This window comes from Sardina pilchardus, chromosome 8 (assembly GCF_963854185.1).
Source record: "Sardina pilchardus chromosome 8, fSarPil1.1, whole genome shotgun sequence".
Lineage (NCBI taxonomy): Eukaryota > Metazoa > Chordata > Actinopteri > Clupeiformes > Clupeidae > Sardina > Sardina pilchardus.
Window position 1 is genome coordinate 32689378 of NC_085001.1, and position 26087 is coordinate 32715464.

Here is a 26087-nt window from a genome sequence, read left to right on the forward strand (position 1 = left end):
TATTTTACCCTTAAATCCAAGTTATTTGCATTGTTGTTGTATGGTTTGCATAGCAATTGTCTAGAAATTACACAATAATTACTTGTAATATGTGGTTTAAAAATATTATTACCATTAAATTGCATACATTATATATATATATATATATATATATATATATATATATATATATATATATATACACACACACATTATATAATACATGCATACATAATACATACATGTTACCATAACATTATCCACTTATTACCGATCTGTAATGTAAAGTGTTACCGATATGTCTATATGTAAGGGATAATCAACGACGCGCCGTGCGTTTATAGGAAAATAATGCACGTTCGAAGTGGTAATAAGGACCCGATGCCGCAGTCGGAGGGGACTTTACACTTCGATAAGTGCATTATTTTCCTGTAAACGCACGGCGCGGAGTTGATTATCCCGCTTATACCACTGCTACTATCACTTTCGTTTATTATGCCGCTGTCTTAGATACAACGTTGTTGTTTTTACCGTTACATTGACATTGGTGAATTAATATTCAAGTGTAATAAGCCCAAAAGTAGGGAACTACTTCATAGCCGTGCGGTAAATAGGCCTAGAAAAATAATGCACGTTCCAAACAGCGCATCACAATAGGAAATTTGACCAAGCAGTGGTATAAATAATACATATAATGTCCCCTTAATTTGTGTGCCCATGACAAGTAAAACAACGCCTAACTAAACCTTGTATTGACTTAAACAGACAACACGAGCCTTTGCCAAAAATTCCCCCACCACCTTCAGTTTAAGGAATAATAGACTGTGAGCCAGGGCCTCTAATTATGGAAACCGTTACCGAAAAAGTGGCAAAAATCAAGCGTATAAATGCATATAAATCAAGCAGAACACTGACAAATCTGATCATGATATTGGACATATAGGAATATTTTATTTAGTTATGTTTGGTATCATTTTAAAGGGGAGACTCTTTAATCACACACATTTTCCTGCCATTTCCGCCTAGGTCATCTTTTGTTTTTTAATCCTGTGGCACCAGGGAGCATCAGAAAAACAAAATAAAATATTTCAATATGTCCAATATAGATGTTCAGCTATATCAGTGTTCTGCTTGATTTATAGGCTACGCATTATTCCTTCAACCTTAGTTTAGCCTACATTATGTGTCATAACTCAAAACAGCTACTCTTGTCAGATGGCCATCATACATCACTGAAAAACTGAGATTAGGCTTTCAGAAAAGGTATGGTAGCCTTTGCCACCTTTTCGGTAACTACCAACCCCTGGCTCACGGACTATAAGCAAAGTCTTCATATATAAGTGTCTCTGCTATAAGGTGTGTAAACTCAGAGCCCATTTTATTAGACATTCTCTGATAATATAAACTGCAACTCGTGTTCCACACTCCAGTCCAGAAGTGGCGGTAGCTGTCACCCGCCTAAAGAAGAAGAAGCCCCCGGTTGTTGTTTTTTTGTCATGTGACCTGGCTGTTTACATCGCGCATGTCATCTTCCACCATATCTGCGCAGCGCTATATCGATTAACATTAACACACACAAAAAACGTATTTGTCGAAACTTAATTTTACCAGTTCTACGTGTGTTTCATTAGATGCTATAATGGAAAATACTTGCAACGACGTCCTTTTCTACCGTGGAACAGGCCAAGTAAGTCTAGCTATATGAAACAATTGCTAGTGATAGATTGATTTGCTTTTAAGAACTTCAGCTGTAGTGCATTTTCGAACTCTTTTGTCAACTGGCATATTGCTTTGCCAACAATATTATGTTGATGGTCTGTTTAAATATTGTCTGTTGATATGCATAGCCATGTGCTCACTAACGTTAGCTGACTTCAGTTTCAGTAGTCTCAGTGAAATGTTGATGTTTCAACGGAATTGGGTAAGGGTCCTTCCGTGTATGGTCCTCGTTTTTTGGTTACACAGGGGTAGACCCATGCCATTTTGCGGTCTTTGATTCAACATATTGAAACCTTTTTTTTTGTTAAAATACTCAGCAAATGTTTACTTCAACCCATTTGCAAGTCATATCAACGTTTGTTACATTTGTTCCCTTGTTAAATCACATGGTTTGCATAGAAGTGCCACTTTGTTGCACAAATTCAACAAAATAAGGAAATGCATCATAAAACAGCCACAACTGGACAATTATACGGAGCCCGGGAAGGGTCAGGTGGGTGAATATTTTTTAAGTGCACTTTTGCGTTCCCTCGCAATACTTTGCGTTCCCTCGCAATTAGCCTTTTTCACGTGATGTCAGTCAGACGAAGCGTTGCTGGGTATCCTCCGGCATGTCCAGCCGCCAAATACTACAGAAGAAGAAGAAGTATTCATGGGTTTCATCAGGTACCTTTCCACAGGTGTACATACAATCAAGCACCTTGATTATCAATGCAGACTGCATGGTGCTTGATTGTATACACCTGTGGAAAGGGACCTGATGAAACCTATGAATACTTCTTCTTCTTCTTCTGTAGTATTTGGCGGCTGGACATGCCGGAGGATACCCAGCAACGCTTCGTCTGACATCATCGTGAAAAGGGCTAATAGGGAGGGAAAGTAATCTCATCGCCATCTAGTGGTTGCGTTCCTAGAGGCTAGGAGGAGTGGAGGGGATCTTCTTTTAGAAAAAATATATCTCGGCCCACGATGGGAACTTAGTTCAATGCCTTCAATATGCTATGCATTTAGGTCAGCTCTATTGCTTCTAATCGTCATACTTTATTTTTTAGCATCAGTTTAATTGTTTTGAGTTTGTTTGTAACATGGTGATAACGAACTACAGTAGCTACAGTAGCATTAGACGTCACCAGTTTGGGCGCTTCATCTCCAACTGATCAAAACGGCAATTTGCTTAACTGGCTTTATATATTTTTGTAATAACAGAGATCAATGTAAACCGCGTGGTAATTACCTTTATGTTGGGATAACTTGTGTTGTGCTCCTACTCACACAAGAGCTGTGTGATTGTCTACTAACTAAGTAGCTAACAGGCTAATAAACAAACCATGTGAGTAACGTCGTGGAAGGGTGTCACGTCACTTGTAGTTGTAGTCCATTTATGAAATGAAATGAGCAAACTTTTTTTAAAATAAGGCGAAATAGGGTCTGATTCACAGTTAGTAGATTACTACAGTATGCAGACTGAAAAATATTTTTGGTGGATAAGATCGCTGGTATAGCTGCGTAGTATTTATTTGAAAAATCGGTCTATGGGACTTACATTGGAGCTGCTCTTCGATAGGAACGCAACCGCTTGGGGCACTGGTTTTCACTTTCCCTCCCTATAGAGATTGAGAACGTGACGTTAAAGGGATAGTTCGGGTTTTAAGACACGAAGTTATATGGGTTCCCTGTCAGCAACGTTGTGCATCAGCACTGACTTACCCCCCGACAGCGTCCTGTGAGCCGAGATCCAGCCGGTTTTTGATCGTTTTTGATGCCGGACTATTTTCTTCAGCAAGTTTCTTCTCAAAACCATATGCGTTCAACAGAGTGATATATTTGCACCACAAAAACGTTGTCCAGCTGTCAGTAGCGAGCAGTGATAGGAATCGCGAAAAATAAGTAAGTGATAACGAGGTTTGAATTTTTCCTGGACAACGTTTTTGTGGTGCAAATATATCACTCTTTTGAACGCATATGGTTTTGAGAAGAAAAACACTTTACTTTCGTGACCCCAGAAACTTGCCGGACTACTTTCTTCAGCATCAAAAACCGGCTGGATCTCGGCTCACAGGACGCTGTTGCAGGGTAAGTCAGTGCTGATGCACAACGTTGCTGACGGGGAACCCATATAACTTTGTGTCTTAAAACCCGAACTATCCCTTTAAACGCAACGCATTTTGGGAATCGGTGGCCCAAAACAGTTGTTTTACTGACGTGCGGGAACAACAAAGTGCAGTTGTTGAAATGCCGTTTACCTGCTGTGTTATAAAATTCAATAGAGTAACATGAAGCTTATCTTTAATCGTTTTCCAGCGTGGAAAAATAATAGTATTCAGAGGTGAAAAAAAGGCGAGGAATGGCATGGATAGCAGCAGTAAGGAAGCGCAAGATTATGTTCTGTTATATTCGCAAGATTATATTCTGTTATATTCACTATTTTTTCACGTTTAGTTTTCATTATTATCATGCCAAAGGTGCGTTCAAATTCGCAAACATAGGCGAACGTTCGAGGTGAACATTTAAATGTTAAATTTGAAGGTGTTAAATTTGAACGATTTGGTGTTAACATTCCATTGTAACAGTAATTGCATTGTTGCGTTCGTCAAACTCACGTCCAGTTCCACTGTATGTTCGCGGCGCACCACCTCCTCAGACTGTTTGCGATTGTTAGCAAACGTTCGCCAAAAACTCAAAGCTAACGGAATACTGTTTGCAAACGTTCGCCTAAGTTCGGTGAATTTGAACGCACCTCAGATCATAGACCCAGAACAATAGTTTACATGGGCTGGCATCAGGCGAGCCAAACATACCCATAATTCTTTGTGTTTTGATGACATTGGTCACATGTCTTAGCGATCTCTATACTTTTTGCATTCCCTCGCAATGACTTTTGCGTTCCCTCGCAATAACTTGTATGTGTTCCTGTCAACTTGGGATCCATACATTAGCCTACCATACAGGACCGTACATGGACTGCAGTTCATCTCATGGATAATCTGGACATTATTAAGTTTTACTTTAGCCTGGGGCTCACATACAGCAATATACTGGCGAATTTGTCTGTGAGACACAATGTGAAAACTCTGAAGCGTCTGCTAAAGCTTGTTTCGGTGCAGCATGAGAGTTGACAGCGCATTAACCTGAGGTAGCCTAGGCTAGCCCACTGTATTGCGCCCAATGTTGTCTTTATGTCTTAAAACGTAGTTTGAGATTTCAGGGGAGACTTATTTGGCTGTTCCTAGGGCCGAGGTACTTGAATTGACTCGGGTTAACTCCCTCTCTCCTTCACAACAGCATGCAGGTTAATAACTTGCACAGTGGTTTGGATCCGAGGATTTATTTTGTGATCTCTATAACAATATAGCCTACATTCACATCACTCCCAGTAACATGCCTCTCTCTCCCACTCCAATCTCACACACACACTCGCTCCCTCTCTACCCCTCCCACTCCGCAAACGGAACCTGCGGCTTAAAGGACATACGCATAGGCCTACAAGTTATTGCGAGGGAATGCAAAAGTTATTGCGAGGGAAAGCAAAAGTTATTGCGAGGGAACGCAAAAGTATTGCGAGGGAACGCAAAAGTGCACTTAAAAAATATTCACCCACCTGACCCTTACCGGGCTCCGTACAATTATCAACTAATGTAAAAATTAAGGATGTTTTAACAGAACTATAGTGAATTCTTTATTTGAATTCCATTAGAAATTGAACTTTCTCACTACATCTGCCATGATCCTCACATTCTGAAACTTCTTCCTCTGCATCATCTTCAAATCCCCCTGTCTCCTCTAGTATCAATTCAAAGGCAGTCTGAACTGAGAATCGCTTTGCCATCTTGTGTGGTATTCATTCCCGCAGGACAGATGGTGAAAGGTGTGGGAATATGGGTGCAGATATTGTTGTGCGGGAACTGCACTCTACTCTCTCTCTCTTTCCCTCACTCACTCACTCAATGGTCAATGATTTTTTTTTCTGATTTATGTTCCTCACAGAAAATGAGCCAAGGCCAATGAATCTCAGTTTGAAAAAATAATTATTTGCAACACTTTTCTTAAGATGAAAACGGGTCCCACAGATCCGAAGACCCTATAAGGGTTAAAAATCAGGCAGAAAAGAAACAAAAATCAGAAACAGGGACGCTACACCAGCGCCAGGCCAGCTGGACATAGCTTATTTTGACTGATTTAAGGCTTTTATTAGCCTGACCAGCCAGACCCACATCAAGATGTAGGGTCTGGGAACTCACCGTAGGCAGGGCTCAATCGGAGGGGTGGGATAAACAGTTGTCTTTCAAATTCCCTCTCCGCAATAGGATAACGCTAAACGAATCATCGTCTTGTTTTCAAGTTGCAGGATGCGTAATCTTCCCTCCACGCAATAGGATAACGCTAAACAAATCATCTTCTTGTTTTCAAATAGCAGGATGCGTTTCCGTCACAACTTCTGGTCGCATGTCAGTCACCATTATGTTATGCCCGCCCACTGACTCTACACGCTGTGATTGGCCTGTCTGTTTCTCGGTTTCTCAGCTCCTAAACTCAATGGAGCGTAGCTAGACTGCCCCGCCAGCCAAATTACATTTGCTGCTGCTAGGGGCGTCTAGATATCTAGGCTAGGCTTTTATGGCTTGTGGTACAAAAGATCATTTGGATCTGTTCTTGGTCAGAAGGGGTGGGCAGAAACGACGCCTAGATGGCAGCAGTTTAAAATAAGATGACTGGGTGTGTAGTCAGTCACGTACAATGGCTCTGTTCGAAACGGAAGGCAGCTGCCTACTGCCTCTCTCCCTAAGTAGAGAGCTCTCTCACTAGACATGACTTTAGATTAAATGTGTCGTTTAAAAATGAGCGTAGCACTCTAGAATCTTTGGTTAACACTACGGTATGACGTTAGCAAAAGCCTGACGTTAAACTAAATTAGCCTACGTAAGCTAGCAGGCGAACGGTATAAAATAGTTTCACTTGCAGCTAATATATCAGACCAGACGTTATTAGTGGGTATAACAATGGAATAACCAGATAGTAAATAGTTTATTTTCAATCTACTATCTACAAATCCAAGCTAAATAACGTCACACAAATGACATTTCAACAGATTCAGCAGTCATTTACCGATATCGGCATCCATGTTTGTTTTGTTTTCACAGCTGATTCAGACGTGGCCGCAGAGGATTATGGGTAGAAGGCAGCTTGAAGTGTACATCGATGCTGCCTTCAAAATTGACCGTTATTCGGGAAATCTGAGATATCTTAGAAGGCAGCGAAAATCGTTTTTTCGGTTTCGAACGGCACTTGCTGCCTTGCTCTCTAGTTAGATTATCTTAGAAGGCAGCAGTTTTTCCTGTTTTCGAACAGAGCCAATGTATTGGCCTTTCTAACCAGTCTGTCTTATGTGCTCAATGCTCGGCTGTGTTGTCCCAAGTGTGGCAGAATGACACAGCGCACTTTACTTGCTGTGGCATGCTTGCTGTGTCATGCAAAGTGCGCTGTGTCATGCTGCCATTTAGTGGTTATGGAATATTTAACACCCATTATTATGATTATAAAAGCTGCGCTATTGAAAATTGGCATAAAGTCCTTTGGGTGATCCATGTAATAAATTGTGTTTTTCTTTTTATACTTCGTTCCTTTTTGAATGGTGGTGTATTATTAAGGTACTTAATGTCATTAATCTGACATTTAAGAAATAGCGTCTGCCGTTTTTGGGTCAATGGGGAATTCAATTGAACATGGGATCACGGATGTAATGTTTTTGTTCTCCCTTAGGTTTCTCCACGTTGCGATAACAAAATTGAGTAATTCTTGCTATATGTCGGACAAAAATGTAGGTTATTATCAAAGTGAAATGGTTGCTGGCATATGTCAGCGGCGTTTGTTTAAGCACATAATGGAAGTTTTCATTAGAAATGTTCAATGGGTGTCAATGGGAAGCCGTAAATCAGCTAAATGCGGCGACCAAGGAAGATTTCTCTGAATGACGTGACGGCGGTCAACCAGTAGACTATGATAAGCTAGCCAACTATGCTACTTTGTTTACAATATTTTGAGACTTCAAGCAGACAGCTAAAGAGATTGTAATGAATAGTAGGCTGCATAAAGTGTGCTGTCATGAACATCAGAAATCTCAATATATAGAATATAAAGAATTATTTATATATATAATTATTTACAATTCTTAATAAATAATATAATATTTATTTATTGTGTTTCAAATTAGGGCAAGCTTTTTCCACGCATTGTTGTAAAAAGGTGACCTTTTGAGGTTAAAGATGATGCAATGAAAAATGTGTAGGTGCACCTAAATTTTGTGCTGGTGCACCTAAAAAAATAGCTAGGCGCTCCAGTGCAACCAATGCAAAAAGTTAATCTGGAGCCCTTGAGGTGCAGTCATTAGAGGGAGAAGAGCAGCTGGGGAAGGACACACACTGCTGCCTGTCAGACAGAAAGCTGATGATCCACTGACAGGTAGAGGCAGACACTGATAGCTGAGTGAGCTTCTGATATAGGAGTTCAGGCATGATGGTGTTGAATGCCGAGCTGAAGTCCACAAACAGGATCCTGGCATACGTCCCTGGGGAGTCGAGGTGGTGCAGGATGAATTGCAGTCCCATATTGACGACCTCATCCGCTGACCTGTTTGCTCTGTAGGCAAACTGCAGGGGGTCTAGCAGGGGTCCTGTTATGTCCTTGAGATTTTGGGGACTGAGATGATGGTGGAGCTTTTAAAGCAGGATGCAAACAAGCCCACCCACCGACTCCATACACGATGTGATTGGTTTGATGGTTTCTGCCTGAGCCCAGCTCCCAAATCAGACGGAGAGTTGCTAGACTACCCCGGGTGTCTAGATTTCTAGGCCAGATTTGGACCCCTTTACATAATATTTTAAGACAAGATGTACACAAATCCAGCGAAACACAGAAGTAACGCGACGCCGCCATTACTGCGTGCCTGGCTGCTAAGGAAGTAGCACGTTGGTCCCGTAGGTGGCTGTTGTAGAGGTTAGCTGTAGATGCTAAATGTTTTTTACTTTTAGTTTTTTCTTTAGGTTTTTTTTAGTACGTGTGCTTTTTAGTGATGCCACGAAGAGCGTGTTTTGTGGTCAGCTGTTTTAACAACAGTACGAAAATACAGGCCTGGAATAAAACCGTTTGTGAAATTCACAAACCTCTGTTGCACATTGATTGCCCGTGTTTACGGCCATACGGATTACACGGAGTTCCTGGTCGAGCAGAGGACCAAGATGTGAGTCAAAAGTAAAATAAAATAATCCTGAATACCTGTAAGAACACTAGCAGAACACTGCTACAACTGATCGTGGCTAATAGTTATTTGCAACTTCTGAAACTTTTGAACATATTAGCAACACAGCTAGTAATGACAGCGCTCGGTTTTATTGTTGTCGTCAATGAATACACGTTTTAATACCTTATGTTGTTAATAAATTACCTTCATCGGTAAGTTTTGGCCACAGTCTGACATCTACCCAATGTTCCCTTTCACCTGACATTTTCTTTCATGAGTAGGATCTCGTGTTAGACATTCTCTGAGAGGATGCTTTCATTAAAAAGCACAGGCAAGTGTCACTCGTCACACTCCGCAGGCACGCAAGCGACAGTAATGGCGACAGGCAAGATGGCAGCGCCCTTAATGTTCGCGCTGGATTTGTGTATAATAGCACAGTGACAAATTTTGAAAGAAATAAAAAATGTTAGTACAGGGATATAAAAGTGCCTGTAGCTGAAACAACCATGTTGATTCCTCATTGTCTTTACTAGAATTCAACCAGAAGATAGAGGGAATATAAATATTCTGGTTCAGGTTCTAGTCTTCTGCGTCCATTCGATTGTTTTTGCAGTGTGATGATGACCAATCTCGCAAGAGGGAAGCTGAAGCCGGTTGGTACTGGTTCTGACTCCGACACATTAGTATTAGAAGTGAGAAGGAGATGACAACACTCTGACAGATCAAAGATCTCACTGAAAAGCTACAGCTGTATTTTCATTATTTTTCCACGGGATTGCAGGGATAAGTGAATTTTAACTTCGGGTGCCACCACTTCTCCTCTCTCTTGTCCGGTACCGTGCTACAGAAGCATACCTGCATGTGATATAGCAATACATTAGACCCAGTTCAACAGTCAAGTCACGTCAGTTCATTGCCCACCAAACGTCGAAAAAGCATGGCCAAAGATTTCTATTCAAAGAGCCTTGATAAGGCAAACTGACGCTGTATTCCCACAAGGGCGTACAATGTGGAGGGTCACTGGAGATGTACAGTATGTTTCAGGTGGGTCTCCACTAATTGAATAACTTTTCTGAATTCTTTCTTTTCGTTTCATCTGGAGGGATAGACGAAGGAACTTCACGAACAAAGTTTAAACGGGTAGATACCGTAATCAACATTTAATCAACAATAACTCGAATTCTGGGGTATTCTTAAGGGAAAACGTTAAGGGAACTCAATTGTTGATGCTTTTTAAGGAAATCTTAGACAAGACTTACCTTAAGTTCACCGTAATTTCGCAGGATCAGCGTCAGGCGTTGAGTCTTCTTTCATCCAAAGTTATGCACACTCCAGTGATGACTTGAGCTGCTGCGTGCTTGACAATTGCTGCAGTAACCATTGAAATCAGCTTCATACTGGTAAGGGTCTGAGCTGAGCGCCAGCTGCCTGCAGTTGTCAAAATGACCTTGCCCAATTGCGGTTGCCACGACTCAGCCGACAGCGCCGCAGGTTTTACGGAAGCGGTCCGCTCCTAATTGCTAGTAGCTGGTTGTATTAAATGCAAAATAATAAAAGAACAGAAGAGACCATGATGGCCAAACTATGTAATGTTTTATTATCCTTTTTTGTGGCCATCTACGTCAATATACTAGAAACATTTGGCACCCCTTCTGAAATGATGACATACTTCATAAATAATATCCACCTACTTTGGTGCTTCTACCCACTGTAATTTGGTCCTTTTTTGAGGATAACACGATGATACAGTGACATTCATTTTTTTACTTATGTTTACTTTAATTAATCCAGAGCGATGACTCAGACGTTTGGGACGACACTGCGCTTATAAAGGCTTATGATAAAGCTGTGGCGTCTTTTAAGGTGAGTAAGTGTAACAAAGTGTTTCATTATTCCCCTGTATGTTGTACCTATTTACACTATAAAAACTGTTATTAATCCTACATTCAGATCGAAAAATCTAGGAGGTCTTGTTTTCTTCAAGTAATTTGACTTAATGTAATAAGAGTTTGACTTATTTTAAGATGCCTCATCAATAATACAAGCAAATTTGTCCAACAATCAAGCAAATCTGGCTGCCGGTGTGCTGAGCAAATTTGTCTTGATAAGACTCCTTAGAATTGGTAAAATGAATCTTAAATTAAGTCAAAATTATCGTTGTGATGGAGATCAGGTTCTCCATGTGATGGAGAACAAAGTTACACATTTTAACCTAAGAATATTTCTTATATTTGCAAATATTTGCAATTTTAAAGGTAGGGTATGGAATGAGCTTTGTTGGCCATTTTTGCTAAATCACTTGAAATCCTATTCCTAACCCACTTATAGCCACTAAGTTGGAAGCACTGAAATGGAAATTAAACACGTCAATCATCTGCGGAACGGGCAGGGCTCGAAAAACTCCAGCCAATAGAATTCCTCACCCCATACCATCATTTCACAGCTCGTTCGTCAATCTAACGTCTTACTCCTCTTCCTGCTCCCCCTCCCCACCGCGCGCGACCCTTTCGAAAGCTGGTGACCGCGAGTCAGTGCTGAAACGAAACCAACTGCCTGCTGCTGCACGTCCATGTTCCCCTCTTGTTGTATGTGTCACTTCATTTCTATACAAACTAACTAAGGCAGCGGATACCTACGGAAACTCAATCACCCACGCAATAAATAAGCTATGTAGCAAAAATTACATTTTACCGTGACACGAAGAGTGCTGTAAACATGAAATCGAAACTTAACAGCTTGGAGCTACGGTGGAATAGGCGAACCAACGGGCCAGCACTAAACTCGGATATTTCAGGAGATAATCGCCCTGGTAAGAACAAACCAGATTCTGTTCAAATATACACACCTATGGCTACTGAACCATATGTACTACAACCCTTTGGAGGTGAATAAAGAATGTAATTGGGGAAGTTGATGTGAGTGATTGTATGGAGACTAGAGCTCATAGTGCTGTAGACGCCAGGCTGGCATTTCATTTAGCCTGGCTCGCTCTCGCGCTGCGCATTTGAATTGTCGCTCGTGCATGGAGGGCGGGACTTGAGGTTGTATATGTTCAAACTCTGCCGTCCGTTTTGCTAATTCCGTACCCAACCTTTAACATTTTCAAATGCAATATACTGAATTTAGTGTACCAAGATGCTCTCTTGGAAATTATTCATTTTTGGGTTTAATGCAGTTGAGAGAGGGGGAAATACTGCATTTCATGGTAATGGAGTTATGTTAAAAATCCCATTAGATGTGTTTTTTTCCCTTCTTTACGTTCATGTCAAAACCATGGAAAGGAACATATACCATAAACAACACTTTCATAATTACATATGCCTTTCAAGAACACACAATTTTAATACCTGGCACTGCATTGCTGTAACTTGTGAACTTGAACTAATTGGTGATCATAGTCATACCAGATGTGTTGGTATGATTACCAATCTTCCCCAGATTCATTCTTATTCGACTCTGCAATCTGCAGATCTTCATCATCCGAAACTCCTTACTAGCAGAGAACAAATTTATGTGAGATTTAGGAGCAAGTTATGTTATGGAACTGCATATTTTAAAGACAATTTAACTGCTGCTTGTATTATTGTCCATGTATGTTTTTCTTATGTTTTGCTATTGTATTTTTTGTGACTAATGCTTACTATCACTCACACAAGGTGTAGTCATACTATTTTAGCTATGTATATTAACTACTAATTTTAAACTATCACATAGTCAAGTCAGTTTATTTGCATAGCGCATTTCACATGCACTGAGTGCAATCCAAAACGCTCCACACACAAGACATACACAAAAGACAAAAGATGCCGGACGGAGCGGGGTAGTCGCCAGCGTACCCACGACACCAAGACATAAACAAACAAATTTACAGATTAACAAATGACACGTTCGTTTTAAAAAAATGTGCAACTCGCCGAGTGATTGGTCTTCGACGATCTTCTATAGCAAGTTTCGCAGCGAAATACAGCTTTTGCCATCTTTTATCAGGGATTTTCTAAATCTGGAACTACTTTTTTCAGATACCTCACAACCGTGTGTGCCTAATATAACACAACAGAAGTTGAATTTCGCTGCGAAACTTGCTATAAAAAGATCGTTAAAGACCAGTAACCACTCGGTGAGTTGCACATTTTTAAAAACAAACGTTTAGGGGTGTTTTAAGGACAGAGCGAGCAATGCTGAAGCCATACAGAGAACATTCTAAAGCAGCTAAATTGCAGAAACAGGATCAATTGTCGAGATTTCGCTGTCAAACACTGGTTTGCATCCTAGGCAATACAGAAAACGGGCTTAAAGTGTAAAATACCAAACTATTCCTTTAAGTCCAACTCAGTCCAATGGTAATGATAGTGCATAGCTGTGTCTTCAGACCAACCCGGAGAATTTAACGTTATTAGTCCTTGTAGGCTACAGTCTGGAGATCACTGGAAGCCGACTGAAATTGTGGGTGATCTTGCAGATCCGCAACTCGGTGGACTGGTGACAGTTTGTTACTCCTTGAGACTGCAGTTCTTCAACGTTACAGTAACGTTATGCTCAATCCAGACTCCAGGCAGTTGTCACTGCAGCTCGCAGGTCAGTGGCTTGGCAGCTGTGGCAGATCTTTTGCAGAATAGCCAGCTGTCCCAACTTCACCTTTGTCCGAGAAATCCCCTTGACCGAGTGCAGCACCACTCACGGATTGGATTGGAAGGATGTTGAGGCCCAGTTAGCCATAGTAAGCTCCCAGTGGACTGACATCAGCCGGCATGGAAGCAGTAAAAGGGCTAAAAATAACACTGAAACTTTTTAAAATTACGAAAATAAAAAGAAAATACATTTAACTAGACAAATCAATATAAAAAAATGACATTACATGATTATAATTTTGAATATTATACAATTCTGTATATTATTATGAAATTCTGTTATAATTAGTGGAGGCTCCTTAGAAGCCTGTTGGACTTTTCCCTGCTGTATTGCTTACTTTCATCTGTCTCATCTAGTGCATTCTAAATTTGTGCAAAATAGCAAAAACCCAATAACTCAATATTAGCCATGCAATACACAGCTACACTTATTTATCAGGCAGCTTTTATCTTTAACAGATTTAAAAGCATGTGTCTCCACTGAAGGTAGGATGATTCAACCACCTGCTCTGGGGTGAGGTTGAGACAAGACCTATAAAATCAAAGAAAAAACATGTGCTCTGTTATTATTTTGAACAGTTATTTAGTTTAAAGGTAAGCTGGAAATAAGGTGTATTGCTGTGTAACAATTGACTAATGTAGGGATACTTAGGCCACAGAAACACAGCAAACAGTTCATGTTCAGGATATAGAAGGAACTTTATGGGTGCCTCTCATTTGGTCTTTTATACACCCTCCCTTCCTTACTCGATCCTTGTCCTCACTGATCTAGATAAAGAATGATGGGGCGGCAACAATGGGATAGTCTATCCAGTGTTAGTTATAGATCAGTGGGAAGGAGGAGGAGAGGAGAGATGTTGAGAGGCACCCATTGTCAGCATCAAAGGCAATAGATTCACAGGCTAGCATTAGATCGAAGTGCACTTGAGACAAGACAGTGACTGTTACATAAGTCCCCTTTATTTCAAAAGTCTGTCTGCCATAGTTTGAAGTAAATAGATCATGTAGAAGAGAGAGCATCGACATTGCTTGGGCTACCATTACTTTGCATTTTTATGTGCAACAAGCACACTAGATCAGAAAGAAGGTGGGGACATACTAAGAAGGGGTCTACAGACATTATATTGGGCCTATTTGCAAACGCCGGAAGTAGCTCACTGCGGCCATATTGTTGATGTGACCTCTGCTTGCAGCATATAGATTTGAGTTAAGCTGAGCAGAACACAGTAGCCTAATGGCTTGATCTTAGGGATGCAACGGTTTTCAATAATTTATTGAACCGTTCGGTTTGGCCTGTTCGGTTCAATAGACTCACCTAAACCGCAATATTTCGGTATACGCGACATTAAACTTTTTATTTAATACAAAGTTATTGCGCGCGCGTAGCCTGGGAGCGATAGAGAGGAGTGCTTAGGACCCGGGGGATGCGTTTTCTCTGACTGTTCAGCTTGCCTCTCGTCAACCTTGCAACAACCAATCAGAATTTTACTGAATTTCCCAAGAGCCAATAAGCGCGTTGAAATGCAAATGAAGGAGTCATGTGAGAAGAAACAAACTTTACCGGCGGCTGCATGATCATGGCGACATTTGAAGTAGCCCACGAACAAGGCAAAAAGACCGTCAGTAAACAAAGCACAGTGTGCATTGCAAGCACTGCTTCACAACGATCACCTAATAAAGGTAACACATCCAACATGTCGGCCCACTTGCGCCCATCACCCGGCTGTAACCTTAAGTGGAGCAGCACGGAGAGTTAGTTTGCCACCGAAAACCCAACCATCCATTGCTGCAGCCTTTCGACAACAATATTCCTATAATTCCCAAAGACATAACGAATACGACGGCGTGTTAGGGCCACGTATATACTTTGTAAAGACGCAAATTTGCCACTTTAGAAGGTCGAAAATTTGCCACATTATAAAGTCTGTGTGTAACAGTGTAACCGGTGGTTTCTGCCCTGCGTTGATTGCTCGCTAGAGTAGCCTAAGAAAGCGTGACGCCGACACAGCTGAGTGTATTCTCTTTTTGATAGTTTACTGGAAAATATTGTAGGGATGGGAGGTTATAGGAGATGGGGAGGCTGACATGTCATTCCAAACTCGGGTCATTTATTTTCCTGACGTTGTACATGCTAGGCTACGGGCAGCGGGAGGTGTCCACTCGAAAAACAATAAACTCACTGCTAAATCAGTCAATCGCTCGTCCACTCGTCAATCACACAACTCTCTCGCACACACACACACACACACACACACACACACACGACAGGAGACACAGGGGAAACAGACACTTTGTGAAGTGGCAAATTTGCCACTTTCTTCTCGGAATATTGCCCCCCCTGACAACAGGTTGCAATAATGTTCATTTCATTGTTCTAATATTTTTAATGCTGCACTGCACTTTTGTCTATGTTTACATTTTTTACGTTCATAAAAGAGGACAGGGCAGGCACTCCCAAATCAAATATCCATTTGAAACTACACATAATACTACCTCACCAATTATTTTGAGAAGATTTTCAGAATTGTTCACTACTTTTTTGAGGGTGTATAACAGTTAAGTATTTTCTTTAAATGTGTGAAGTGAGTTTATTAAATAAATAACTACACATTACTTTATGCTGCACTGCACTATGGATAACATTGCCTGTTTATGACAGAAGGCAATGATGGTGTTCTTTTCTTTTAATACATTTTTGTGATTCTGCTTCATCTGTGTCAGGCTATGCATTTAATATTTTCTCTGCAAGTGTAAGTAGAAGCACATTGTTGATTTGAAATAGAAAAGGCAAATATAGCCTCCTGTATGCTAGAGCCAAGATAATATTGATATATTGAAACCGAACCGTTACCGTGGCCCAAAAACCGTGACACAAACCGAACCGTGGCAAAACTGTACCGTTGCATCCCTACTTGATCTCGTCGATTTCAAGAGAGGATAGGCTTGATCGGTGTGGATGCAACTCCTTGGACTGTAAAGTAAACTTTTCTATTTCATATTGGTTATATATGATGTAGTATATCCATGTTGAGGGCAGAATTGTCAACTTTTCGAAAGAAATCTAAGTTGAAGCATATTATTCTAGTTAGCGTACTGAGAACGTATGTAAACAGAATGAACGGAAGTTGAAAACAGTATCGGAACGATACATATTTCCGGGTTAAGGAATAAGGTGGATAGTCTTAAGATTACACAAAGCTGAGGAGAGCACCCCACCGATAAATATACCTAGTATCAATGCGTATCGATGCGAGTGTTCAGAGGTAATCTACGGTAGGCTATTTAATACATAAGGCTTCAGCTCATGATGATGTCAATTTCATTGCAAAGTGCAGCTGTCTGCACTGTCTGAAAACTCAGTAGGCAGGTCAGTGTAGGTCAGCTGTTTTTTGGGAATCTGGATAATAAACTTTGCTGTGGGGAGTTGGCTGAAAGTGCCATCTGTTTATCTTAGTCTGCCCAGGTCTCTCTTCAGCCTCCTTCCCTTTACCTTTCCGTTTCTCCCAGTGGGTATCGCATAAAAACAAACTCCATTGCTGTTGTTAGAGCAGTCGTAATTACGCAACATACAAGCATGTTAAATTTTGTGAATAAATAAAAGTAAATTACCGTAATGACATCCGTTTTTGGGGTTGCACAGGAGATGCAGTGACATATTTTCTACAGCTCCAGAAGTTCTTGCCATAATACCTTGGAGTATGCAGGACAGCTCATATACATTTTAAAGCAACACTAAAGAGTTTTTCGTACCTTAAAGTAATGTTTCCAAAATCATTTCAGCGGTTCATCAACTCGTAACAGGGTGAACGGCACTTCTGCATTCACTTTGCGGCCCTCTATCGGCTATAACCGCACTATGTAACTTTACCAGATCGGGTAGCGTACCTGTAGTTCAATAAAATGAGACATAAGAAACTACAAGTTTGACTTACTTCGATGTCGCAATACCTCATGCTTTCATAAAATCATGGAACATACTCTACATTGTCTTTGGACATTGTTATTTGCTGGATAAACAAATAGCATGCGTGCAACAGAGGAAAAGTGCTTTAGTGTTGCTTTAAGTAGATTGGGGGGTTTTTTTGTTGAAAATATGATGGGTGAAGTGTGAATTTATTGCATTGTGTTTTGTGTGTCTTTATTTACTAGTATCATTAAGTGTACCTATCTACTTCCACCATCAGCATGCATTAAAAGGAGAAGAGAACACGGAATCCAAACAACAACCTGGGAAGAAACGGAAAAACAATATTAAGAACAGTAGCAGAAAAAGGAGTACAGCTTCCTCTAGCAAAGAGGTATAGTTGTCATATTCATGTTGAACTCAAGATTACAACAATCTTAAATGAATAGACGTTGCATTGAGACTGTTATGCTGTGTTAAAAAGTAAAAGTTTTATTTACTTGTAGTGGAAAGTTGGTGACTCTTGCTGTGCTCTCTGGACTGAAGATGGGAACTTGTATCCAGCCAGAATTACCTCCATTGATCACAATAGAGGCACTTGCATTGTTGTCTACACAAGTTATGGAAACAAGGAGGAGCAGTACCTCAAAGACCTTCTGTATGCAAACACTGAAAAAGACGAAACACTCCAGAGAGTAGGTTTTTTTTCTTCCCTTTTGAACTATACGTTGCTTCTGTGTTTTTGGGGTGTCATGTTATTCCCATAATTAAGACGAGTTGATACATACCTCTCACGTTTCAATACGTGCACTCACTGGCTCTGTTGCGCGGCGCTACGGTGATAGCACTTAGCTAGCCCAATGCATTCATTAGGATCCAAACAGAGATGAAGTTAGAAGCGACCAAACACCTCCATGTTTTCCCTATTACAATACAGTTACACGAGTAGTCACACGACCAAGTATGGTGAGACAAAATAAAACGTGGTGCATTTCTAGGCAGGCAAAAGGGATAACTATATTGTGTGGCGGAATAACATTGGGAGTGAAACTGAAAGTGCAAGAGTGAGGATATTACTGCGCCACACAATATAGTTATCCCTCTTACCTGCTTACAAATGCACCACGTTTTATTTATGTCACCAATCTACAGACTATCCAATCTAATATTAAGAAATAATAACAATGGTATTAATAAAGTAAACACTGAGATGCCACTGGCGTGGCCCCCAAAGTCATGAATAAAGCAGAACCCCATATTTCAACAGACCTATTTGTTTGATACCACTATGTAAGAGTAAGCCTGTCAACAATAACAAATGGTAAACGATTCAATGACAAGAAACAAAACCCATTATATTGGGTATAGGCTATCTGAAACAATATTATATTTGCAATAGTGAACAAATAATATAAAGAATCCTAGCATATATCATTGATTTAGAAATAAAATATATAAATGAGATGATTGGCTGTGAAGGAGTAGCCTATTCAGGTTCAGACAGGCCTATAGCTCACCATTCATAAATGAGTCAAAATCAGTTCTGTAAAGTAAACAAAGCGACAAAGTCCAGGCTGTGAGATATGCTAGTACTGTCCACTGAAATTTGAAATGTTCCTTCTCGTCACTCACAAAGTAGGTTGGGTTCGAGTTACTGTACCTCAATCATGAGTAGATTCTGCAGCATCAGAGTCCTCCGAGCCCCAATGCTCACGGTAGAAGTCCATCGCCTTCCCGGGTGTGTCAAAATGCAGCTCCGCGTTTTCAAACGACACTCGGAGACGCGCAGGGTAGACCATCCTAAACTTGACCTTCTTTGAGTAAGGCAAAGCCTTCACCTCCTTGAATGCTGCTTGCTTACGTCCCAGTTCTGCGCTGACATCTTCATGAAAAAACACCCTGTGGTCTCGAAAGGTCATCTCCCGACTCCCGTTGACGCCTGTATGTCATGATAATCCGCTGTTTGTCTTGATAGTTGTGGAAAGCAACTATAAAAACTTGTGAGCGTTGATTACCGCTCGCTCCTGATTTGGGCAGTGGTCCAAGTCGGTGGGCTCGGGCGATAACGAGGGGGGTTGGAAAGAAATCTTTCCCAAAAAGCTCTTCGAAAAAGTTGGTCATAAAACCAACCGAGTTAGCTCCCTCCACCATCTCAGGAATCCCCACGACTCTTAAATTAAGCCTGCGAGAACGGTTTTCAAGATCATCAAATTTCTCTTTCAACGAGGCATTTTCAGCTTGTATGGTAGCCAGTTTAGCTCCAACCCGGGCAAGTCTCGGTTCGCTTTGGTCAAGAGTAGCTTCAATTCCACATAATCCGTTCCTCGTGTGTCTCACATAGAGATTTCACTTGATTTAGCGTTGAGTTGAGAGGAGATCAAGCAGTCTCTAGTTCCGTCTTTATAACCGAGTGGATAGACTGAGTAAGCTCAGAAAGAAGCGTTGAACGCAGTGTCTCGAACTGCTCGGTTAGCTCCATGCATGGGGTTCGGCTAGTTTGAGTTTTGCTAGTCACTGAGGTAGCAGATTCTTTATCACTCGGTTTTCTGTCCCGGAGCTGCTTGTTTGACATACTGAAATCGTCTGGTGTATCAAAAATGATTACAACTCACTGTGGTTATCGACCTTACTTAAATGAATGGGGTAAACACATAAAAAATAAAATCAGACTTGGGAGCCACTTCACCAACCGCCTATTCACGCCATGTCCAACCCGGAAGTCTCCACCCTGAGCAAATGTGACAGACATGAAAGGGTCTGGAGATGTTGTGGAGAACATGATGCCTGCAGCATCATTCAGCATGACCGGTTTGGTGGTGGCTCAGTGATGGTCTGGGGAGGCACACCCTTGGAGGGATGCACAGACCTCTGTGGGCAAGACGATGAAATGTTCTGACCCTGCACTGGTGCAGTGGGCCTTGGGTTTCTCCTGGTGCACAACGATGGCCACATGTGGCAAGATTGTGTAGGTAGTTCCTGGAGGATGAAGGAATTGATACCATTGACTGTCCCCCGCACTTCTCTGACAAATGCAATAGAACACCTCTCGGACGTTATGTTTTGGCCCATCCAACCACCTCTTTTCATTTCGTAACACATTAACCAGTCCATATCAGCATAGATATCCAGCATGTGGTATCTAATGTGTTTTTTTTTAGCAGTGTATTTTTAAATATTTGCAATATTCCAAGTTTATTCATTATGACAAGAATGCCATTGAGACACATTTTATACTTCACATCAGTTGTTTCTCTCCCATGTTGTCATTAGGATGAAGGTAGACAGTCGAGTCACAGCATATCTCCGATGTGTGGTTATCCTGCACTCACTCCTGCTGTTGCTGTTCCAGTAAGTGTTCTCTAAAGTTGTCCTACAGTATACATTGATTTTCCTTGATTCATAATTAAACAATTGTTCACTGTAAGTATCCAAAGGTTCATTGGCTTCTTACCTAGTCCTGTACCCTGTAGCTCAAAAATCAAACGAAAATGTACGTAATACATGGCTTTCAAACTCCTAAATCTTAACAGTGAAGATTGTCAAAAGTCACACGAAAGATCCACATAACTTAAACTGTAATTCGAAAAAGAAACATTCGTAAATGTTGTGGTAACTAGAGAATCAGCCCTAGGGAATCATCCCCCTCTTTACGGCTGAGGATTATGAAATAATTGTCAATGGGGTAGAGAGGAATAAAAACATTTTATTCTCAAACTGACGAACACAACGATAAACGGTTTTAGGTTCGTGCAGGTCAGCAAAAAAAGTAGCCTACATAGCATAACATCCACATGCAATAAAACAACAATGTCTAACAGTGACCTACTCATTTGGACAACGTTACACAGCTAAGTTACTGCCAAGTCATGTTTAGTTTTGTTCTAGCGTACCGTTAACGTCTGATTTTAAACAGTTTTAATGCTAGTCTAACATTCCGACAAGCACACCAATTGTCTACCTTGTTATTGCCCATCTAGAATAACTCCTCTAGCTTTGCTGCCTCCATCTATCATTCTTTCTGTCTTCGTTGTTTAAAAGAACTTGCAATATCCATGATGAGTATTGAGTAAGTGATTTAGCTTCACCTTGTGTGCTGATAACCACCATACAGTGGGTTGAGAATGCACTTTTTGCCGCGGCAATCCCGAAGAGATCCCATAGGCTGTCAAGACGATTTTTTTCTAGGCTAAGGCAATGTACTCAAACAACCACCAGGTGGAAGAAAGTTTCAACCTGCATTTCAACTGCATTTAAAGATGAAGACTGCATATCCGTCAATAGTTGTTAATCATTAAAATAGTGCTGTCAATCGATTAAACAAATTAATCGCGATTAATCTCATGAATGTCCTAGTTAACTTGCGATTAATCGCATATTAATCACACATTTTTATCTGTTCAAAATGACCCTTGATTTATCATTTTAATACTCATATCAAAGTAAAGTGGATAGGGTTGCTTTGTGCAAATGTTTTTTTTTTATTTTTTTTTTATTGCAAACCACAGTATAGTGTTACAGCCATTCATGTCTGTAACACACAAACACCGAATGCAAAGCCGAATGTGCATGAACGCGTGTGTGCACACACGTGCAGACAGATAATGCAGCAGTAGGAAGGGGAGAGAAGATAGTTCTCATTACCAAGTCCAGTAGGCTAATCTCCCGTTAGCGCAACTGCGTCTGCCCCAACGCCTGCTTTATCTCAGGGCATATTCACACCAGGAAGGTCCGTTAGTTCACTTATTTGGTCCGGACCAATTTATTTTTCTTTTTTTCTTTTTTAGTGCGGTTCGCTTTCACACCGTAATTAATTGCAACCGGACCAGAATTTATAAACAAAAGCACATGTGCTAAGGTCGTTCAACCATTGGCTGGTAAACGTGTAGGTGGGGTGAATAATAGGAAGCCAAAGTCAAAGTTGGCCCACGTAAATACTATGTTTGCGTACTGTACTCGTTATTATCCTAGCAATATAGTTTATACAGTTACAGCTTTGCAGAAGTGCTTGAGCGTCAAGACCGTTTGATGCAAGTTTAACAATATCATGCTCGTAATTTTGCAACGACGAAGACGTGCAACAAAACAGCTGAGAAGAGCTCTCATGTGTGTCCAACATGCTAAGAGCAGGCCTACGGAAGACGGAACGGGTAGGAGATGCAAAATCAAATTATTGTTGGCAAAAACGCGTTAGCCCACTGCTGCTTACAGCTGTTGTGCGTCACGGAGCTATCCTACATTTCCCATAATGCGCAAAAACTACGGGAGCTCGTCAAATCCAAAAAAGGTAGATTTCTGTAACTGGGTCGGATCGAGGTCGGTCTGCTTTCACACCATAAACGAACCGCACCAGGGTTCGATAGGGCCGCTCCGAGACCACCTCCTCAGCTGGGTCTCGGTCCGCTTGTTTGGTCCGCACTAGAGTTCGAGTGATTGTATTCACACCAGTCAAAAAGGTCCGAACCAAGCAAGAAACGAACTTGAGTTCGTTTTAATCGAACTAAACAAGGCAGGTGTGAATACCCCCTTAGTCTTCTAAGTTTCGTGCAAATTCTCAATGCGGCTAATAATAACTAGTCTTGCTACGATGGTAACTAAGTTTACATCGACAGTACATGCAGATAACTTTGCTCTTATCAACTGACCCTGGCAATGTTTTGTATTTTAAAACGGAGGCATGCGATCACTTTAACCGGGGACGCTGGGTACATGTACCCAGCACTTTGTTGTCACAGATATTGGGTGCTTCTCAAAGTCAAGGACTGCTCCTTCCAAGCCACTTTTTCAAGGACGTTACGTCATCAAATCTCGTCAAGCACTGTTCCAAAGTCAAGGATGCTTTCAAATTCTAGCAAGTACTGAGTCCTTCGTTCTGAGAATTTCGGAGAATTTTGGAGGATGCATCGATGGATCCTCGGAGTGAAGAAATAACCCACAATCCTTTGCGTATGAACAATTAGAAATTTTCTGACGGTGCGGTTTAAAAAAAAAAGAGAGAGAGAGGGAGATGGAAAGTAGATGCAAAGAAGCAGTGTGTGTTAATGTAGGCTAAATATGATTTAACAAGTGTTTTGTTAATGCCATCGTATATTTGCTCAGGCATTTATATCAAGTTATTGTGCATATTCATCATAAATGCATATGTCAATGTGCATGAACAAGTTGTGATAGACTTATTAATTTATCTCAGAACTTCGCCCAATACGAACTTTGTAGAAGTTTAACATTACCGTTGCTGTTGCCAATTACCGGTATAACTTTCCATTGACACTAACATAATTATAAACTACGGATTGTGATATGTGAAGACCAAGTCGAATGTGGAAATGCTGTAGGCTACTCCAAAAAGTTTATTTAGAGGAAAGTGCAGCCGCAGTTGTCGGAACTCCTGTAAAAGCAGCACAATTTCCACGGTTCTAATTAAGCGCGCAGCCGGAACCGTGCACAATTGACGTGCACTTCCACACTCGCTAGGCTGTTCCATTGCATAGATCTTGACGGCTGGAGAGGGTACTGGGAAGGTGTGTAGCCTTGTCTCTCTAGCACTCGACTTGAAAGAAAGCATTCTATCAAGGACGAGCTCTTGACTTTGAGAAATACCCTTTGTCCCCACCACTTTTGACCACTGAAAATAAAATGTATTTAACAGAAATCTCTTTAATACATGCCTACGCTTGACACTTTTCTTATAACCGTACATGCACGGAGAAGATTGCGCATTATGTAACATTGTAACAATAGATGGTCAGCTATACGCGATAGGGCAGTGAGGGTGATTCATTGTAACCATCGACTAGTAGGCCTAGCTCCGCAAAATAAATTTCTAGCAACTTATATAGATCTAGGTATGCATGTTCATGTTGATTCAGAGATAGGCATACCGTATTAAATGAATCAAAGTGAATTTGGGGAATGAATTAGAACTAGCCACCCATTCATTTTAGAACTTAGATTATCTGCCCAAACCCGAACCAAAGATCGTATAAACCGTCTCTGCCCGAACTGCGGGCCGGTGTTACGGATCTCGAGATTCAACAACACCGGTGTTGGGTCGAAATTGTTCATCCCTCGGTTATCCGTCGGGTCAGGCTCCTAATCACAGAACGCATGCCTCCGTTTTAAAATAGCCTATAAATAACATTTCTAAGTAGCATACAAAATGTAAAAACAAAATATAAAAAAATAAAATACTATGAAAAAGTTTAAAGTTAAGTTTGCTTAAGGTTTGTTCTCTAACTCTTCCAGAGTTTTTTTTTTACCTCAAACAACACAAATCAATACAAATAAATGAACAGATAACTCAAACGTGCTGTAGCCTGTCATAATGAAACAACCACAGACTATCAACACGGTCTGACACAAATGACACATGGCTTAGTGCAAACTGAATTTATGACCAAACGATTTGATTTGTGCACGAAGCGCCATCTAGCTGTCATTATGTGTAAGTAACAGCGTCCCAGTCTGAGGACCCAGCGGTCTTTTAACCGCCTCAGCCGCGCTTTAAGTAAATTTAGTTTACACCAGCACGGCGCTTCTAGTAGGACGTCAAAGCGGTCTAATGACCGGGGCGCGCGCTTCTAGGTATAAGTGGGTCAGAACAGCACGGCGCTTCTAGTGTTAACTACTGTGCCATGGAAGTTTAACACTTTTTATCCAGTAAGTAAAATGAAGTGATATCCGTATGTTATTACATTATTGACTACATTTACACTTTTATCGTTTTTTTCCCCCATCCAAGCTGATAAAGTAATAACCAGCCAATAATGTAAAAACGTATTACATTATTGGCAAAACGTTATTACGTAATTGGTTCAGAAATTATATTACATTATTGGCAAATTATGACATTATTGGTTTTATTACAATAAAATTATGTTATTGGTCATTATTACGTTATTGGACACTACATTATCGGCTGCTACAGTGACATTCACCAGACTTCTCTGCTCTGTAACACTTAAATTACAGACCTGGCATAGCTCGCCTGTAAGACACATGTTAAGGCTGACTTATCTATGTTACCTTTCTACTTATCTAGATGATTCCACCACCACCACCATTGATTTCTGACATACTAAAAGAGGATGAAGCCTTGGGTACCATGCTGATCTCCTGGTATATGAGTGGCTATCACACAGGATTTTACCTGGTATGGGTGAAATCACATTACAAATTGCAAATTTCTGTAGTTAGTGGCTCTTATATTTACTCCTACTCAGAGTAATTTAGTCATTAATTGAAGAAAACAAATTGCTTCATGAAAATTCAGTGTTGTTGCTTTGTGGTCTTCATTCTGCACATCATGCTAATTCTTAACTTTTTTCTTCAGGGACTGAAACAGGGGCGTAAAACACAAGAACAAGAATCAGGTCTTGCCCAAAAGTCTGATATGATCATATAAAGTATATTAAATACTCTGCGGCACCACACCATAGTTTTTGTTTGCTTTTTTTTTAACCTTTTGTTATTTGTACTGATACAGATCTAGTGGTTTATACCTTTCAAATTAATAAAACAACTTGTACATTCAAACAGCCTTGAGTGATATTTACTGATATTTAACACCAATATTTCATAAATATAAATTAATTCGTTTTCATTATTTACAAAGCATTATATGCAA

The 26087-nt window shown here is 40.7% G+C and overlaps 1 protein-coding gene across 1 annotated transcript; it reads left to right on the forward strand.

Moving 5' to 3' along the window:
- The first annotated feature begins 1486 nt into the window (after positions 1-1486).
- On the forward strand, positions 1487-26087 carry smn1 (survival of motor neuron 1, telomeric). The gene is made up of 7 exons (XM_062543669.1): positions 1487-1666; positions 10724-10795; positions 17745-17858; positions 17971-18159; positions 20735-20812; positions 25503-25613; positions 25794-26087. Exons 1-7 carry the CDS (start codon positions 1619-1621, stop codon positions 25863-25865), a joined length of 684 nt encoding a protein of 227 aa, XP_062399653.1. The 5' UTR covers positions 1487-1618; the 3' UTR covers positions 25866-26087.